The following is a 21,186-nucleotide window of genomic DNA, read 5'->3' as shown; positions in this document are numbered from 1 at the left end:
GTGGATTGTTCAGAGTTGGAGTACGTCCTATGTTGCCAGTAAAAGGTGTGACATTTATAAAGGGCAACGATATTGCCGGAGGAAAGGTGATACCCGTATTGGAGGTATTGGATAAAAGTGACCAGTCTCTCTCCGAGGAGCTGGCACAGGGTTATCCAGATGTGTTCCCTGCTTGTGCTGTCACACGTGCTCAAGCACGACAAGTGGGTGAAGTGATAGATTTGTCGAACACGATTATATTCAGAGAGGGTGACCCAGAGGATAGTTCGGGTGCTACCTCTGGTAAGCTGGTGCAGTCTGACCAACAGTCCAGAGAAAGGAAGAAGGATGTGGAACTTGTTGCTGAGGCAATACAGTTACCAGTTACTCGTGTGCAGCTGATCGCTAACAAAAAGGTTGACATTAGCCTGGCTAAATGTTTTTCTAGTGTTGTCTCAGAGGAGGAGCTAAATAAGAAAAACATGGCATACTTTATTGATGGTAATCTCCTCATGCGTAAATGGACATCCCATGTTGACGCTGGCGGAGATTGGAATGCTGTTTACCAAATAGTGATTCCTACAGCCTTTCGACAAAATGTTTTATCCCTCGCTCATGATCACCAGTGGTCCGGACATCTGGGAGTCACCAAGACTTATGATCGAGTTTTGCGACATTTCTTTAAGCCTGGTTTAAAACAAGATGTGGCTCAGTTCTGTCGGACTTGCCACACCTGTCAAGTAGTTGGGAAACCGAACCAGGTTATTTCCCCCGCGCCTCTTTGTCCCATACCGGCCATAGGTGAACCATTCGAACATGTGATGGTTGATTGTGTTGGACCATTACCAAAGACAAAATCTGGTAACCAGTTTATGTTGACGATTATGTGTGTGGCCACCAGGTACCCAGAGGCCATTCCTCTACGAAGGATTACTGCTCCGGTGGTGAGTAAAGCGTTGATCAAATTCTTCTCAACTTTTGGGTTACCTAAGGTGATACAAACTGATCAGGGTACGAATTTCCTTTCTAACCTTTTCAAACAAGTGTTAAAATCCTTGTCAGTTACACACCGTGTGTCAAGCGCATATCACCCAGAGTCTCAGGGTGCGCTTGAACGTTGGCATCAGACACTGAAGTCTATGCTCCGTAAATATTGCTTATCGTGTCAACGTCTCTAAAAGAAAGATAATGAGGGATGAGGTCGGTTATTTGCTGGAGAATAACCTGGCTATGCCAAGTTCAAGTCCTTGGAGTTCTCCGTGCATTCTGGTTCCTAAACCTGATGGAACGTCCAGATTATGTACTGACTATCGGAAGGTCAATGCTGTCACAGTGCCCGACTCGTTCCCGTTACCCAGACTAGATGACTGTATTGATACTGTTGGTGCTGCTACTTATGTAACCAAACTAGATCTTCTAAAAGGTTACTGGCAGGTGCCATTAACCTCACGTGCCTCCGACATCTCTGCCTTTGTGACCCCAGACCACTTCCTACAATATGCTGTCATGGCATTTGGGATGCGGAACGCACCAGCCCCTTTCCAACGCCTGGTTAACACAGTATTGGCTGGAGTTCCTAATTGTAGTGCTTACCTTGATGATCTGGTAATTTATTCAACTGAGTGGTCTGATCATGTTAACACTCTAAGGGTAGTGTGTGAACGTCTAGCAACCGCTTCTCTAACCCTGAACTTAGCAAAGTGCGAGTTTGGGAAGGCCACTGTTACTTATCTCTGTAAACAGGTCGGCCATGGTCAGGGTGCGCCCTGTAGATGCCAAGGTCTCAGCTATAAACGCATTTCCCGCACCTACCACCAGAAGAGAGCTACGCCGCTTTTTAGGGATGGTTGGCTACTACCGTAGTTTTTGTAAAAATGTCTCTGCGGTAGTTGCTCCATTAACGGATTTGCTCAGTCCGGCGAGAATATTTGTTTGGGTCTGAAGATTGTCACACTGCTTTCAACACTGCTAAAGCACTCTTATGTAGTACTCCTGTTCTTGCTGCGCCAGATTTTGAACGGCCGTTTAAACTGGAGGTAGATGCAAGTGCCAGAGGTGCTGGTGCTGTTCTACTGCAGCCGGACCAGAGTGGAGTGGACCATCCTGTCTGTTATCTTTCACGGAAATTTAACAAATGTCAGACGAACTATTCCACCATTGAACAAGAAGCTCTAGCTTTGTTGTTAGCTCTGCAGTACTTTGAAGTTTATGTTGGTTCCAGTGCATTACCAGTGATAGTGTATACTGACCATAACCCCTTAGTTTTTCTCCACCGGATGTACAACCAGAACCAACGCTTATGCGTTGGGCACTTGTCGTGCAAAATTATAATTTGGAGATCCGCCACAAAAAGGGGTTGGATAATGTGTTGGCAGATGCTTTGTCTCGTGTTTAATGATCTAGGTTTTTTTTGGTTAGCCCGGCAGGATGATTTTTGAATTTTGGGTGTTGTGATGGTATGTGTGTCGCAAACCATTGTGGTTTGCTCTTTTAAGGGTGGGAGTGTTACGGATACAGGTATCCTGTGTCTTTTTGTGTTTCCTCTCCTTCTGCCCTAATAACAGGTGTCCTGTATGTTCCTGATTGGTGGTCGTTGAGGTGTCTGCTGATTGCTAAGGTGGACCAATCAGTGAACATTCCTCTGCATTGCACCACCTGTTGCTGGTTTTTCAATCACACATCCCATTGTATAAAAGCCGGTCAGTTGTGTTTGTTGTTAGAGAGAGAGACAATTTCTGTATGTGAGTATGGATACTGTGGTGTCCTGTTTTTTTGTTTACTCACTAAGTTGCTGGTTACTCTGGTTGGTAATTTTGTTAGAGACTAATTTCTGTATGTGAGTATGGATACTGTGATGTCCTGTGTTTAGAGTACTCACTAATTTGCTGGTTACTCTGTTTGGTAACTTTGTGTGTTTCTGGGAAAAGGGGAAGTTAAGCAAGCTGCCCTTGGGCATACATTACCCGTAGAAAGAACTGTCTATAAACACTAGTTGGACCTGAGCGGACCACCCCCTGTACTTTTGTATGATTAGCAGTAGCTTAGCGGTTCTTGAGGCAGGCAAGATCAGTTTAGGTTGTTTTTTTTACACTATTGTTTCATTTCTTGGGTCCTGCTCAGCCCTTTTTCCCAAACCTTTACCGTGTGTTCACAAATAAACATTTTATGTTTGACGGTAGTTTATGGTTGTCGTGTAGTTTTTCGTTCTCACTGTTCCATGTCATCATCCTAATTTGCATGAATTATGTTACGGGTCTCATGTCCATCCACCCTAGACGTTTAAAGCCACGGGGTTCGTAACAGACACACACACACACACACAGACACACACTCACACACACACAGACACACACACACACACAGACACACACACACACACACACAAACACACACACACACAGACACACAGACACACACACAGACACAGACACAGACACACACACAGACCAGTGACTAGTCACAGACCAGTGTTTCAGTGAGAAACCAGTGTTTCAGTGAGAGACCAGTGTTTCAGTGAGAGACCAGTGTTACAGTGAGAGACCAGTGTTGCAGTGAGAAACCAGTGTTACAGTGAGAGACCAGTGTTGCAGTGAGAGACCAGTGTTGCAGTGAGAAACCAGTATTTCAGTGAGAAACCAGTGTTTCAGTGAGAAACCAGTGTTTCAGTGAGAAACCAGTGTTTCAGTGAGAGACCAGTGTTTCAGTGAGAGACCAGTGTTTCAGTGAGAAACCAGTGTTTCAGTGAGAGACCAGTGTTTCAGTGAGAGACCAGTGTTTCAGTGAGAGACCAGTGTTTCAGTGAGAGACCAGTGTTTCAGTGAGAGACCAGTGTTTCAGTGAGAGACCAGTGTTTCAGTGAGAAACCAGTGTTTCAGTGAGAGACCAGTGTTTCAGTGAGAAACCAGTGTTTCAGTGAGAAACCAGTGTTTCAGTGAGAGACCAGTGTTTCAGTGAGAGACCAGTGTTTCAGTGAGAGACCAGTGTTTCAGTGAGAGACCAGTGTTTCAGTGAGAGACCAGTGTTTCAGTGAGAGACCAGTGTTTCAGTGAGAAACCAGTGTTTCAGTGAGAAACCAGTGTTTCAGTGAGAGACCAGTGTTTCAGTGAGAGACCAGTGTTTCAGTGAGAGACCAGTGTTTCAGTGAGAAACCAGTGTTTCAGTGAGAGACCAGTGTTTCAGTGAGAAACCAGTGTTTCAGTGAGAGACCAGTGTTTCAGTGAGAGACCAGTGTTTCAGTGAGAGACCAGTGTTTCAGTGAGAGACCAGTGTTTCAGTGAGAAACCAGTGTTTCAGTGAGAAACCAGTGTTACAGTGAGAGACCAGTGTTACAGTGAGAGACCAGTGTTTCAGTGAGAAACCAGTGTTACAGTGAGAGACCAGTGTTTCAGTGAGAAACCAGTGTTACAGTGAGAGACCAGTGTTACAGTGAGAGACCAGTGTTACAGTGAGAGACCAGTGTTTCAGTGAGAGACCAGTGTTACAGTGAGAGACCAGTGTTTCAGTGAGAGACCAGTGTTTCAGTGAGAGACCAGTGTTTCAGCGAGAGACCAGTGTTACAGTGAGAGACCAGTGTTTCAGTGAGAGACCAGTGTTTCAGTGAGAGACCAGTGTTACAGTGAGAGACCAGTGTTTAGACCAGTGTTACAGTGAGAGACCAGTGTTACAGTGAGAGACCAGTGTTTCAGTGAGAGACCAGTGTTTCAGTGAGAGACCAGTGTTTCAGTGAGAGACCAGTGTTACAGTGAGAGACCAGTGTTTCAGTGAGAGACCAGTGTTGCAGTGAGAGACCAGTGTTTAGACCAGTGTTACAGTGAGAGACCAGTGTTAGTGAGAGACCAGTGTTACTCAGGAGAGTTGAGTCAAATATCTGTCTTTTTTTCTTCAATTATTACAAAATATGTTAATTGTTAATTGAATTAATTGTAGAATTCCAAACAACTGTGTTTGTTCAGGAGGAGCCAGAAGAAGGAAGAATAATTATTTATTATCCACTATCACCGGGAAACAGGGTCGTTTTTGGGTTCTGCTTCATCCTAAATAAAGTGTTTATCAAAAGTGCACCGTTCCTTTTCTGTTGCTCATGTGTTAATTGTTACTGTAGGAGCATTTGGCTTCACTAGACAATTCTGTTTACGTCCGACTGCTTGGAAGGGGGTGACTCTCTCCGAGTCTCGCCCGGGACCTCCGGAGGGGGCTTAGGATTCGTGAGAAGTTTGCTAGTTTACGCTTCAGTAGTAGGTCTATCCGTGGGTATGGAAACCTCCAGAGAATCTACTGTAGTGTAAAAACGCTCTAAAGTGTATCATTCCTGTTCTGTTGGTCATGTGGTGTTTCCGCTATCTCTCCTCCTGCATAGTTAAAAAACCACCGTGTCGGTCAGATTGAAGGACTAGTAAAACCACTGTGTAAAGTTCTATGGCTAAATGTTTTAACTATAAAAATGGTCCTTATTTGTTGTAACCCTGTGTATCTCCTCATGTGGTTATGTAGGGGGCTAACAGGATATCGACCCTGTGTATCTCCTCCTGTGGTTATGTAGGGGGCTAACAGGATATCGACCCTGTGTATCTCCTCCTGTGGTTATGTAGGGGGCTAACAGGATATCGACCCTGTGTATCTCCTGTGGTTATGTAGGGGGCTAACAGGATATCGACCCTGTGTATCTCCTCCTGTGGTTATGTAGGGTGCTAACAGGATATTGACCCTGTTCTGTTCATGTGTTTCTCCTGTTTGAGCTGCTGTGGTGTTTACACATTGTGTTTCTCTCTTCCTGTGTTTATCCTGTAGGTGGCAGCCAGGGCTGGGGTGTACGACCTTCTCAACCAGCTGGGTTTCTCCGAGTTTGAGAACCTTCGGGACACGCCACTCGCTAGGCTCCGCTGCCGCTGGCAACGACAGAACGTCCAATCACGCCCCTACAGAGGGGTGTTCATCTGAGCTGAGGAGAGATCACTGTGAACTGCCAAACTATGTCTGCTTCTGAAATGACACTCTATTCCCTATACAGGGCAGGGATTAGAGGGCCATTTTATGCAACCTATGTCCTCCTGTGCTCTTCTTTTTTATAGTTTTAAAATGTAATAATGCTTTTTTTTTTTTTTTAATGTAATAATGCTTTGTGTTTTAAAATGTAATAATGCTTTGTGTTTTAAAATGTAATAATGCTTTGTGTTTTAAAATGTAATAATGCTTTGTGTTTTAAAATGTAATAATGCTTTGTATTTTACCCTCGTATCACTCCGATACTGTATTATTATAATACTGCTTTTTTTCAAACCCACTACCAATGTTATTTAGTATTTGAATGAACAGCTGTTTTAATACTGTCAGTTGGTATTGTCTGGTTCTTCTTCGTCTGCTCTGCTCTGACTGGCGCCAAGATTCAAGCTGACATTTCTGCCACGTGCTCTATTGTTTCATTGTTAATATAGGAGCAGAATGAATTCATATTTAGTCCCTTTTTTTTTTTTTAAGACAGAAAAGGTATGAACTGACTTACTTAGAATGGACCGTAATAGGTTTTATCAAAGGAAGTGTATATTCAACTGGCAGAACAAACAGCTTATGCATAGGGGTTCAAATGAAGGGTTAAAGTAGGGTTAAGGTTCGGTTTAGAAACGAGGATTATGTTAAGGTTAGTTTCAGAGGTTACGGTAAGGGTTAGAGTTAGGAAAAGGCTTAAACTTTGGGTTAGCGTAACTCCTCAATCGCCATTAATTTTCTGCCGGTTAAATAGACACAACCTTAATCAGAAGACAGAATTGTATTTGTCTGTACTAGAATGTATTTGAACGTTTCTCAGTTTAAAATATAGTTGAAACTGCAGACTTTTTTTTTAAATGACAGCTTCTTTGTTTAAATGGAATACATTTCTGTTACATTTAATCAACATACAGTATCAGTCTCCAAGTCCACTCCCAAGCATTCATCTGCCAAACTGCTGTAGATGCTGCCAAAGCTGAGCTTCTGCTCTGTGTTTTACTGCTGCTCGCATGTGCCTCTTGTCCTCAATTCTTCACAGCAGTTGCTCCACTCATTAAAGGGGCAATCTGCGATTGGTACATCGATTTTCAGATTTTTAAAATAATGATATATATATACCAATTTGATTCTTGAAGAATGTAACTTATAAATGCCTCATGAGCTAAATCCAACTGTCGTACCCCATCAGAACCCAAAATACAAGCTTGTTTTACTCCGAGGTTTGTAAACAATGTAAATGCAAACAAACACTGTCTCCTTTTATAATGTTGATATTATGGATGGTCTGTCCTTGTATCCATGGCTCTGTCTATGAGTGGTTACGTCTTTCCAGCACCATCCCTCAGGCTTTTTACCAAAACAGTGGTGGGGTGGACGCTTTAGGTGTTTGAACTGCGAATTTCCCATTTTAAAGGGGTAATATGGGATTCAAACAACAACAAAGCAGGCTCTCCGCCACCTGTTTTGGTAAACAGCTGAGGTATGGGACTGGAGAAACGTAACCATTCTCAAATTCATAGACGGAGCTCGTAAGCACTGACCGTAACTGTACTAATCCCAGATTCATAGACCGAGCTCGTAAGCACTGACCGTAACTGTACTAATCCCAGATTCATAGACCGAGCTCGTAAGCACTGACCGTAACTGTACTAATCCCGGATTCTCCCTGCATACTTGGAACAGCTGCTGAAACCATTTACGCAATCGACTCATTTGAGGTTTCCAACTATCAGTAAAAGGTGTCCCCCCTCTTGGGATATTGGGTGCATCCCAAATGGCACCCTATTCCATACAGTAGGGTACTACTTTTGACCAGGGCCCATTGTGCTCTGGTCAAAAGTAGTGCACTACATAGGGAATAGGGTGCTATTTGGGATGCTGACATAATCCACCCGTTGTTAAACCCCAAAACAACAAACAGATCTGGGACCAGCAATGCTATACCCCAAAATGGTTATCAAATGTATAAAGACAGGAATCGACCTCAGCTAATATCATGTATTGTGTAAAGCTACACATCAATTCTTCCCTATTTTATTCGTTACAGTATTTCCAATGCCATAACTTACATGCTTGAGGAGCCATACAGTTGGGTCCTGACAATACAGCTACCCAGAGTACAGTCGGATTGTCTGTGGAACAACAGTAGTTGGAAACAGTGCGGTGTAAAATGGGTGACTGTGGAAACGACACTTACTGTAGGTTTGCTATTTGTTTACGAGATTATTCCAACACAGCCTCGTGTGTGTCCCAAATGGTACCCTATTCCCTTTATAGTGCACTACTATTGACCAGGGCCCATAGGGATTATGGTCAAAAGTAGTGTGCTGTATAGGAAATAGGGTACCATTTGGGAGACACCCCTGTCTCTGTGGGTGCAGGATCTGTTTTGCATTAGAGGGCTGGGGGATTACTGTTCTATTGAGGAGTCCTGGGTCGTATTCACTAGACACCGAATGGAGAGAAAAAAAACTGACCGAAACTGAGAGGGACTACCTGAACTTGTCCAATCAGAAACGCACGTTTTCCGTTGCAAAACGTTTTCCGTTGCAAAATGTTTTGCTACTAATGAACACGACCCTTAGAAGCTGACGTTAATGGACAGTGGAGAGGCCGGACTTAAAGTCTCCATGAGTCATAACCATAAAGGGGTTTCTGTGATGTCATTGGGCTTGCTCCAGTAGGAACCGAATTATACGTCCGGCCGGACGGCCTTCGACAAACATCTGCATGTGGAAGCTGCCATGGCTGCAAAACTCTTAACTTCAACGACATTTGGTATCAATTGGTAATGGTTACTGATACTCTTTCTACATTGGCAGGACGTTTTGGGTGAAATTTGGGCTGACACCCTATTCACTGTATTGTGCACTAATTTTAAACAATTGGGCTCCCGAGTGGCGCAGCGGTCTAAGGCACTGCATCTCAGTACTTGAGGCGTCACTACAGACCCCCCTGGTTCGATTCCAGGCTGTATCACAACCGGGCCGTGATTGGGAGTCCCATAGGGCGGCGCACAATTGGCCCAGCGTCGTCCGGGTTTGGCCGGTGCAGGCCGTCATTGTAAATAAGAATTTGTTCTTAACTGACTTGCCTAGCTAAATAAAGGTAAAATAAAAATAAAATTTGGGATGCAGACTTACTATATCTTACACCCACAGGAAGGGCTGTATAATAATGTGTTCATGATAGCAGCAATGCATTCCTACTTGTAATGCAACCATCATTCAGCTTTGAGAAACATCAGTGTCCAATCAATTTACCATGTTCTTTACCTATCAAATGCATTGTGCGTTACTATTTAAACAGCCACGTTACTGCTCTCCTTATCAAATGCATCATGCGTTACTATTTAAACAGCCACGTTACTGCAGTCCTTCATATCGGTTGTTATGAAGGAGTTATTAGAAGTATACAGTATTTTATTTGAACATGCGTTGTCCAGTACAGAGATGCTAGGGTGTATGTTAATTTCATTCAATTGCATTTTGACTCCATTGTTATTTTTTAAAATATTTTAAAAGCTAAATGAATAAATATGAAAATGAATTCAAAAACAGTATTTGTCCCTTTTTGGTGAATATCGTTCCACTACTGTACCTCATCATACTGCACTGCCTTTCATCTCTCTTCTGTTATTAAGCCCAAAACAATGTCTCTTCCAGATAGCTTGGATTTTCCTGCCACTCAAGTTCTCTACGATAGTATGCTCCAGGGGAGAGATGTTCCTGCCACACACGCTCTCTAAGATATTATGTTCCAGGGGAGATATTTTCCTGCCACACACGCTCTCTAAGATATTATGTTCCAGGGGAGACATTTTCCTCTAAGCCGACCGTGACTGCTGTGCTCTGTCCAATCACTCTGGAGGTCTTCTGTCAGATAAGAGGGAGACTAATAAAGGCCTTCTCCTTCCTTTACTTTCTTATCCTCCTTTTTACCCTGACCATCATCTTCTCCTCTCCACTCCACTGGCCGTCCAATCACACACATCCGCTTGACTTGTTCACCTCAAGTCTATAGAGACCAGGGCAGACAGGGGTCTGATGCTGACTTGTATGTATACGTTGACCTTGTACACGCTGACTACTTCCTGCTGACCTCTTGCCAGTTCCTGTTACCTGAATGAGTACGTTTCTAACCATGAATTTATTGCATGTCATCTACTCAGTCTCCGGTATTGTGAATGTAGACTACTGTTTCTTGAGAGGAGTCTAGAAACAGACAGCGGTGAAAAGGACCATAGAGAGGAGTCTAGAAACAGACAGCGGTGAGGAGGACCATAGAGAGGAGTCTAGAAACAGACAGCGGTGAAAAGGACCATAGAGAGGAGTCTAGAAACATCATCAGAGCAGACTGAAGCTCCCTAAGCGGAGCCCGCCAGCACGTCAGATCAGAGCACACTGAAGTCCTGAGGAATGGGTACCGGCCAGCACGTCAGATCAGAGCACACTGAAGTCCTGAGGAATGGGTACCGGCCAGCACGTCAGATCAGAGCACACTGAAGTCCTAAGGAATGGGTACCGGCCAGCACGTCAAATCAGAGCACACTGAAGTCCTGAGGAATGGGGACCGGCCAGCACGTCAAATCAGAGCACACTGAAGTCCTGAGGAATGGGTACCGGCCAGCACGTCAGATCAGAGCACACTGAAGTCCTGAGGAATGGGTACCGGCCAGCACGTCAGATCAGAGCACACTGAAGTCCTGAGGAATGGGTAACGGCCAGCACGTCAGATCAGAGCACACTGAAGTCCTGAGGAATGGGTACCGGCCAGCACGTCAGATCAGAGCAGACTGAAGCTCCCTAAGCGGAGCCGGCCAGCACGTCAAATCAGAGCACACTGAAGTCCTGAGGAATGGGTACCGGCCAGCACGTCAGATCAGAGCACACTGAAGTCCTGAGGAATGGGTACCGGCCAGCACGTCAGATCAGAGCAGACTGAAGCTCCCTAAGCGGAGCCGGCCAGCACGTCAGATCAGAGCACACTGACGCTCACTTGGCTAAACTGGCCCCGCTTTGAAAGGCTGATATCCCAGATCAGTTCCCTGCCTTCCCTCCCACTCTCTAAGAGCATAACAGGCTTATCATCTAAATACGGAAGTTAGGATTTTATCTCATCGCAACCCTATCCTGCATGAATGAAAATGGAAACTAAGTGGTCATGATGACATGACCTTTGTAGTTTACAATAGCTGAGGAGTTAGTCATGCTAAAGGACTTGAAAGACTGGTCATGGCTCACATCAACAGCATAATCCCAGAAACCCTAGACCCACTCCAATTTGCATACCGCCCCAACAGATCCACAGATGATGCAATCTCTATCGCACTCCACACTGCCCTTTCCCACCTGGACAAGAGGAACACCTACGTGAGAATGCTATTCATTGACTACAGCTCAGCATTCAACACCATAGTGCCCTCAAAGCTCATCACTAAGCTAAGGATCCTGGGACTAAACACCTCCCTCTGCAACTGGATCCTGGACTTCCTGACGGGCCGCCCCCAGGTGGTAAGGGTAGGTAACAACACATCTGCCACACTGATCCTCAACACGGGGGCCCCTCAGGGGTGCGTGCTCAGTCCCCTCCTGTACTCTCTGTTCACCCATGACTGCATGGCCAGGCACGACTCCAACACCATCATTAAGTTTGCCGACGACACAACAGTGGTAGGCCTGATCACCGACAACGATGAGACAGCCTATAGGGAGGAGGTCAGAGATCTGGCCGTGTGGTGCCAGGACAACAACCTCTCCCTCAACGTGACCAAGACAAAGGAGATGATTGTGGACTACAGGAAAAAAAAGAGGACTGAGCACGCCCCCATTCTCATCGACGGGGCTGTAGTGGAACAAGTTGAGAGCTTCAAGTTCCTTGGTGTCCACATCACCAACGAACTATCATGGTCCAAACACACCAAGACAGTCGTGAAGAGGGCACGACAAAGCCTATTCCCCCTCAGGAGACTAAAAAGATTTGGCATGGGTCCTCAGATCCTCAAAAAATTCTACAGCTGCACCATCGAGAGCATCCTGACTGGTTGCATCACCGCCTGGTATGGCAACTGCTTGGCCTCTGACCGCAAGGCACTACAGAGGGTAGTGCGTACGGCCCAGTACATCACTGGGGCAAAGCTCCCTGCCATCCAGGACCTCTATACCAGGCGGTGTCAGAGGAAGGCCCTCAAAATTGTCAAAGACTCCAGTCACCCTAGTCATAGACTGTTCTCTCTGCTACCGCACGGCAAGCGGTACCGGAGTGCCAAGTCTAGGTCCAAAAGACTTCTCAACAGCTTCTACCCCCAAGCCATAAGACTCCTGAACAGCTAATCATGGCTACCCGGACTATTTGCACTGCCCCCCCACCCCATCCTTTTTACGCTGCTGCTACTCTGTTAAGTATTTATGCATAGTCACTTTAACTCTACCCACATGTACATATTACCTCAACTAGCCGGTGCCCCCGCACATTGACTATGCAACGGTACCCCCCTGTATATATAGCCTCCCTACTGTCACTTTATTCTATTGTATATATAGCCTCCCTACTGTCACTTTATTTTTTACTTCTGCTCTTTTTTTTCTCAACACTTTTTTGTTGTTGTTTTATTCTTACTTTTTTTGTTTAAAATAAATGCACTGTTGGTTAAGGGCTGTAAGTAAGCATTTCACTGTAATGTCTGCACCTGTTGTATTCGGCGCATGTGACCAATAAAATTTGATTTGATTTGATTTGACTTTACTAGGATATAATGTTCAAGGAGGCTTTTAGATCGCTAAGAGAAATCCTCTCCTACTTCTGTGTCTTGTCCACATTCTCTCTGACATCATTCGTTTTATCATATTGACGCGATGTCATGAATTATCCCTCTCTGGCACGGACAGGGTGCTGGTTCTGGAGTGAATAGGTCTAGGGGTGTGTGTGAGCTGCGGAACACAAGGCAAGACACACACACACACAACCAAACCAATTCCTTCCATCTATATTCTTACTTGAAAGAGAATGTATAATATATGTATTCATATTTATGCATTTATGTAAAATATATGATTATTCTATTCCGTGTTGCTATGAACAACAAGGACACCTCTCTTCTATTCCATTGCCTTAAACCCATCAATATATGTATTGTAGGAGATAAAAGCTATTCAGTTACAGTACGCAGCTAACTTGACTCCAGGTCACGATAAGCTCTAAGACATGGAGTCCGACCATGGTCCAGGGCGGTGGGATGATATGGCGGCCTCTCTCCTCTCGGCTTTGAAATGCTCTCCAGGCTTGTTCAGATCCCCTCCGACGTGTAACTCAACCAGTTCTGAAGGATCCTGAGATTAGCAGAGACAAAGAGCTGCATTGAGAGGTGAGCGGCCAGGGAGGGATGTAATTAACTTCATGTGAAAGGCTTCCCTCCAGAGATGAGAGAGGAGTGCTGAGGACTCAGGGGAGAAGGAGGAGGTGGAGTGGACTCAGGGGAGAAGGAGGAGGTGGAGTGGAGGGCTCAGGGGAGAAGGCGGAGGTGGAGGTGGAGGACTCAGGGGAGAAGGTGGAGGTGGAGTGGAGGACTCAGGGGAGAAGGCGGAGGTGGAGTGGAGGACTCAGGGGAGAAGGTGGAGGTGGAGTGGAGGACTCAGGGGAGAAGGCGGAGGTGGAGTGGAGGACTCAGGGGAGAAGGCGGAGGTGGAGGTGGAGGACTCAGGGGAGAAGGTGGAGGTGGAGTGGAGGACTCAGGGGAGAAGGCGGAGGTGGAGTGGAGGACTCAGGGGAGAAGGTGGAGGTGGAGTGGAGGACTCAGGGGAGAAGGCGGAGGTGGAGGTGGAGGACTCAGGGGAGAAGGTGGAGGTGGAGTGGAGGACTCAGGGGAGAAGGTGGAGGTGGAGTGGAGGACTCAGGGGAGAAGGTGGAGGTGGAGTGGAGGGCTCAGGGGAGAAGGTGTAGGTGGAGTGGAGGGCTCAGGGGAGAAGGAGGAGGTGGAGTGGAGGACTCAGGGGAGAAGGCGGAGGTGGAGTGGAGGACTCAGGGGAGAAGGTGGAGGTGGAGGTGGAGGTGGAGTGGAGGACTCAGGGGAGAAGGTGGAGGTGGAGTGGAGGGCTCAGGGGAGAAGGTGGAGGTGGAGTGGAGGGCTCAGGGGAGAAGGTGAGGGTGGAGGTGGAGGACTCCAACTCTGATCCCTTTTCACAGCTTATATCATCCCCTTTGATACCCCTCCCTTACCCCAACCCCCCCCCCCCCCCCCCCCCCCCAAAAAAAAAAAATAAGATCTGGATAAGAGCGTCTGCTAAATGACGTAAATGTAAATGTAATGATATTTCTGATGTGACTTAAAATAGTATCACACTCCAATGAGAGGGAAGTGAATTGAAGCCATTAGCCTGGCCTACAACTAGGGATGTGATCAGTAACAATACATTCATATCACAGGGAAATCCCCCTATGTACTGTATGTTGATGTAGCTGTAGTGTTCTCCTCTTTAAATTCATACTGTAAAAATACACTGAGTGAACAAAACATTATGAACACCTTCCTAATATTGAGTTGCACCCCCTTTTCCCTCTGAACAGCCTCAATTCGTTGGGGCGTTCCACAGGGATGCTGGCCCATGTTGACTTCATTGCTTCCCAAAGCTGTGTCAAGCTGGGTGTCCTTTGGTTGGTGGACCATTCTTGATATACACAGGAAACTGTTGAGCGTGAAAAACCCAGCAGTGTTGCAGTTCTTGACACACTCAAACCAGTGCGCCTGGCACCTTCTACCATACACCGTTCAAAGGCACTTACATATTTTGTCTTGCCCATTCACCCTCTGAATGGCACACATACACAATCCATGTCTCAAATGGCTCAAGGCTTAAACATCCTCCTTTAACCTGTCTCCGCCTCTCCATCAATAAGGGATCATAGCTTTCACCTGGATCCACCTGGTCAGTCTATGTCATGGTAAGAGCAGGTGTTCCTAATGTTTTGTCCACTCAGTGTATGTCCCTGTAAAAAGTCAGTGCCCTTAGCAGAAAGTAGTCAGCAGAACTCTTTCAAATGGAATCCATTGTCAGAATCCTGCACATTTGTGTCATTTTTGTAAAAAGTGTCGCTCAAATATTATACACGTCAGCAGCACATCTGAGAGTGGTTTGTGTCAGGTCCTTCTGTCTGTCCTGACTGAGAGAGAGAGAGAGAGAGAGAGAGAGAGAGAGAGAGAGAGAGAGAGAGAGAGAGAGAGACAGGGGAACTTAATAACAACCTTTAAATTGCAGGGTTGTAACTTGGCAAGCACTCTCTCTCTCTCTCTCTCTCTCTCTCTCTCTCTGTCTCTCTCTCTCGCTCTCTCTCTCTCTCTCTCTCTCTCTCTCTCTCTCTCTCTCTCTCTCTCTATGTCTCTCTCTCCCTCCCTCTCTCTCTCTCTCCCTCTCTCTCTCTCTCTCTCTCTCTCTCCCTCTCTCTCTCTTACTCCTTCCCCCTCTTTCTGTCTTCCCTCCCCCTCTCCCCTCTCTCTCTCTCCCCTCTCTCCCCCTCTCTTCCCTCAAACTGGTCTGCAGTCAGTCTAGCTAACAGCTGCTTTTCATCTCCCTGCATTAGAGAGATGAATAGTAACATATTATCATACTGCATGGAGAGATGAATAGTAACATATTATCATACTGCATGGAGAGATGAATGTTAACATATTATCATACTGCTTGGAGAGATGAATGTTAACATATTATCATACTGCATTAGAGAGATGAATATTAAAATATTATCATACTGCATTGGAGAGATGAATGTTAACATATTATCATACTGCATTAGAGAGATGAATGTTAACATATTATCATACTGCATGGAGAGATGAATGTTAACATATTATCATACTGCATGGAGAGATGAATTTTAACATATTATCATACTGCATGGAGAGATGAATGTTAACATGTTATCATACTGCATTGGAGAGATGAATGTTAACATATTATCATACTGCATGGAGAGATGAATGTTAACATATTATCATACTGCATTGGAGAGATGAATGTTAACATATTATCATACTGCATGGAGAGATGAATGTTAACATATTATCATACTGCATGGAGAGATGAATGTTAACATATTATCATACTGCATGGAGAGATGAATGTTAACATATTATCATACTGCATGGAGAGATGAATAGTAACATATTATCATACTGCATGGAGAGATGAATAGTAACATATTATCATACTGCATGGAGAGATGAATAGTAACATATTATCATACTGCATGGAGAGATGAATAGTAACATATTCTGGGCACGCTAGCATGGCTCGCCTATATTACAGCAGACAAAGAGGAATTCAAAGCACCCTGCCTTCCTCCACTAGTCCTTCCTCCACTAGTTCTTCCTCCACTAGTCCTTCCTCCACTAGTCCTTCCTCCACTAGTCCTTCCTCCACTAGTCCTTCTTCCCCTAGTCCTTCCTTCAGTCCATTGTATCTCATTCTCCACTGGAAGCATGCTGCTCTGCTGTTCCCCTCTCATGCGTCCCAAATTACACCTTATTCCCTATATAGTGCACTACCTTTGACCAAGGCCTATAGGGCTCTGGTCAAAAGTAGTGCACTATGCAGGAAATAGGGTGCCATTTGGGACACAGTCCATGGAGTTGTGTAATTGCTGTGGAGCTGTCTGTGCAGCACATGGCAACGTGTCGTAGGGAGCTAAATCAAAATATTTGTTCAATTTGGGGCACATAAAGGGTTTCAATTGTTTAAATTTGTCTTGAAAGTCCTATAGTAAGTTGATATAGTAGAAAACAGAATGTGACTTCACCTGGATGGTAGTGGAAATGACAGAAATGGAAATGACTCTAAAATGTCACTATGTAAAGTAAAACAGAGTGGCTTGGCTTAGCGTCCGAAATAAAAACGCATTTCAATCTTTCATCACTTCCTTCAATGCCCATGATTCAATGCCATGATTCAATTGCTATGATTCAGTGCCCATGATTCAATGCCATGATTCCATTGCTATGATTCAATGCCCATGATTCAATGCCCATGATAAAATGCCCATGATTCAATGCCCATGATTCAATGCCATGATTCAATTGCTATGATTCAGTGCCCATGATTCAATGCCATGATTCCATTGCTATGATTCAATGCCTATGATTCAATGCCCATGATAAAATGCCCCTGATTCAATGCCCATCAAGTCTGTGTTTTGCACACATATTTCAAGTCAGAATAACGTCCCTACTACACACAGGACAGGAGGGGGGTTCTGCTTATAGTGAAATCCTTCATTCCACAGGATGACTGGAGCACCTGGACAGGATCAATATATCCATGCTTACGTCCCAAATGGCACCCTATACCCTTACATAAGTACACTACACTCAGATGTTTTTTTTGCTATCTAGAACCTAAAAGGTTTCTTCGGCTGTCCCCGTAGAAGAACCCTTTGAAGAATCATTTTTGGTTCCAGGTAGAACCATTTTCCGTGTAGAACCATTTCCACAGAGGGTTGGCTTAATTGGCAAATTATGGCAAATTATTGTACAATTAAGGAACATTTATTTTACAGAGACAACATAAAAAAAAGAGAAAGTTGGATTAGAATTATTTATAGCATAGAATGACTTCTAAAGCCTCTACTTAGAATACACTGAGTGCGACCCAAATGGCACCCTATTCCCTATATAGTGCACTACTTTTGACCAGGGCCCATAGGGTTCTGGTCAAAAGGAGTGCACCATATAGGGAATAGGGTGCCATTTGGGACGTAAGAGACAATGACTTCTAAAGCCTCTACTTGGAATACACTGTGAGACAAAGTGAGTAGTTATGCATTCAATGTAGTAGAATATTGTTCTGGTGTGTGGATTTAACCACAGACTGACAGTGTCTGGGGATATACATTTCAAGGAGGAGGGAAAACCAAATGGCACCATATTCCCAACATTGTGCACTACTTTTGACCAGGGCCCATAAGGCTCTGGTCAAAAGCAGTGCACTATAAAGAATATTTGGTGCCATTTGGGACTTAACCTAAGGTTTTTAATTGAATACTCTCCATATAGTGGAATGTCATTCTGGCTTTCTGGACGTACTGAAAAAACCCTCATGTTCCCAATGATACGAACGGAAAAAAAGAAGCATTAAAACTACTTAAAGGCAGTTCATGGTTTCCATTTCTTAATGCTGCGGTTAGTTTCCATTGCTTATTAATGCTGAGGTTTTAGGGGCTATGTCCCAAATGGCACCCTATTTCCTATGTAGTGCACTACTTTAGACCAGAGCCCTGTGGGCATTGCATAGGGAATAGGGTGCCATTTGGGATACAACATTGGGTCACAATCAACTCGCTCTACTAGTCTATAGTGATGACCATCAACTCCCTCTACTAGTCTATAGTGATGACCATCAACTCCCTCTACTAGTCTATAGTGATGACCATCAACTCCCTCTACTAGTCTATAGTGATGACTGTATATATACCATCAACTCCCTCTACTAGTCTATAGTGATGACTGTATATATACCATCAACTCCCTCTACTAGTCTATAGTGATGACTGTATATATACCATCAACTCCCTCTACTAGTCTATAGTGATGACTGTATATTTACCATCAACTCCCTCTACTAGTCTATAGTGATGACTGTATATATACCATCAACTCCCTCTACTAGTCTATAGTGATGACCATCAACTCCCTCTACTAGTCTATAGTGATGACATCAACTCCCTCTACTAGTCTATAGTGATGACCATCAACTCCCTCTACTAGTCTATAGTGATGACTGTATATATACCATCAACTCCCTCTACTAGTCTATAGTGATGACCATCAACTCCCTCTACTAGTCTATAGTGATGACATCAACTCCCTCTACTAGTCTATAGTGATGTCCATCAACTCCCTCTACTAGTCTATAATGATGACTGTATATATACCATCAACTCCCTCTACTAGTCTATAGTGATGACCATCAACTCCCTCTACTAGTCTATAGTGATGACATCAACTCCCTCTACTAGTCTATAGTGATGACCATCAACTCCCTCTACTAGTCTATAGTGATGACTGTATATATACCATCAACTCCCTCTACTAGTCTATAGTGATGACCATCAACTCCCTCTACTAGTCTATAGTGATGACATCAACTCCCTCTACTAGTCTATAGTGATGTCCATCAACTCCCTCTACTAGTCTATAATGATGACTGTATATATACCATCAACTCCCTCTACTAGTCTATAGTGATGACTGTATATATACCATCAACTCCCTCTACTAGTCTATAGTGATGACTGTATATATACCATCAACTCCCTCTACTAGTCTATAGTGATGACCATCAACTCCCTCTACTAGTCTATGGTGATGACTGCGTATGCACCATCAGAGATCAACTAAGGCATAAAAAACACACCTGCTCCACATTGACTGTCTGTCCTAGAAACATGGAGACAATTAGCCTGAAGACTGACTGGGTGTGGAGGCATGGCCATGGGGAGGTCCTTTACAGACCCCAGAGAAAACAGACTGACAGGCATTCAGAGAGACAGAGAGACAGGCATTCAGAGAGACAGAGAGACAGGCAGACAGGCAGACAGGCAGACAGACAGACAGACAGACAGACAGGCAGGCAGGCAGACAGACAGACAGACAGACAGACAGACAGACAGACAGACAGGCAGGCAGACAGGCAGACAGACAGACAGGCAGACATACAGACAGACAGACAGGCAGGCAGGCAGACAGACAGACAGACAGACAGACAGACAGACAGACAGACAGACAGACAGACAGGCAGGCAGACAGGCAGACAGACAGACAGACAGGCAGACATACAGACAGACAGGCAGGCAGGCAGACAGACAGGCAGACAGACACTCTCAGGGAGGCAACTTGTTTAGAATTGGAGATGGGGAAAAATAACGTTCCGTCTAGACACAGTTACTTTTTGTTTAGGTGAGTTCTATCTGGACTCAGAAGGAACCTTTAAAGCCTTTCCTTAAAGGTAGACTCAGAGGTCCATGGGTAGCAATTCTGTGTGGAGTCATTCTATGATTCACTACTGTGGTATGGGTTGAGTACCTCTGAGGGTTGAGGTGGCGGTCATAAAAACAGACATCCAGGAGTCTTAGCCTTTATCCTGCAGGATTCCATTCCACTGGTGGAAGCGACAAGTCATTTCACATTGCATACATTAAAAACCCTTTCAATGACTGGACGAATTAATTTAGTATTTTTACTACAGTGAAACTAATGTCATATACATGTAGTGACATCTGCAGGTTTAAATAATATCCCCTTTCATGATGTTGTTGACTTATGAAATGTATTTTAATACATTGGTCAACAGCAGTACAGGTAATAGCCCAGCTGTTCACGGGTAGAGTAGACACATTCCATCACCAAGATGTGTGGAGCAGCAATGGGAAAATAATCCGATCAACTCAAATCTAGATGTGTATCATATACTCTAGCAATCAATCATTTTGTGAAAACATTATTTGACACTTTTCAAGACAAAACAGACATTTTCCTTTTCTATTTACACGGGAAACGACTGTTCAGTCTGGGCTGGGGATAAGTGATGGATAAACTCCTCATCAGTAGGCGGTGCTACCGTAAATATATTCAGAAGCGTTTCAAGGATATTACATAAAGTTCTTATCCATAAATAATATTCATACGTTAACATACTGCTGATGGAACTTGAAGACAGTAGCCTTTAGGTAAATGTATGAATCATTACTTTTCCAAATTTGGTCCCGGATTATTCTAAAACAATGCGGGAAAAAACGTTTACTTGAACACGACACACTCTATTATTTTTTATTTTAAGAATAGTCCGGGTGATTAAGTTCATGCCCGCAGACAGTTACGCATTGAATGTGCATTCCAAGACTTGTTTAACTCTAAAAACTCCGTGGCTCAAAGTTCTGTGGCGTTAGAGAAGTCCGACTGCAATTTTTGTACTAACGCCTCCGGTTCCGTGCGTAATGGTGCGGGACTGTGCCGCAGATGTTTGTGTGCAGGAATGTTTTTTGTTTTTTTTACTTCTAAGGTTGGGGTTAGGGTTGAGTTTTATACGAATTAGTATGTGTAGGGCGCAATGACTGTACATATAAAGGTGTAGGCCAACCTCTCGTCTTCTAAACAACCATAAGGCATCTAAACAGTTCCAGGCTCCGGCTGTGAGTTAGTTTATCTGTACCTCCCTGAACTCTCCGATTAGCCGGGCAGGC

General features: G+C 44.5%; 2 protein-coding genes across 2 annotated transcripts in view; one reads left to right on the top strand and one right to left on the bottom strand.

Annotated features, from left to right (window-relative positions):
• LOC311111063 (paladin-like) overlaps positions 1 to 6,806 on the top strand; it is a gene marked incomplete at its 5' end in the record, with an annotated part of 42,604 nt that extends 35,798 nt beyond the window's left edge. Inside the window, one exon of the mRNA XM_084189061.1 lies at positions 5,767 to 6,806. Within this exon, the coding sequence (XP_084045187.1) occupies positions 5,767 to 5,916 (150 nt within the window). The 3' untranslated portion in view covers positions 5,917 to 6,806. The remainder of the gene's footprint in view (positions 1 to 5,766) is intronic.
• The window catches only part of pald1a (phosphatase domain containing paladin 1a), a 333,284-nt gene that overhangs the window by 166,767 nt on the left and 145,331 nt on the right, over positions 1 to 21,186 (bottom strand). The window lies entirely within an intron of this gene.

Source organism: Coregonus lavaretus (genome assembly GCF_964263955.1).
Source record: "Coregonus lavaretus genome assembly, contig: SUPER_36_unloc_1, whole genome shotgun sequence".
In the NCBI taxonomy this organism is placed as follows: Eukaryota; Metazoa; Chordata; class Actinopteri; order Salmoniformes; family Salmonidae; genus Coregonus; species Coregonus lavaretus.
The sequence above is the reverse complement of the archived record's forward strand: the minus strand, read 5'-3'. Positions and strand labels throughout refer to the sequence as shown.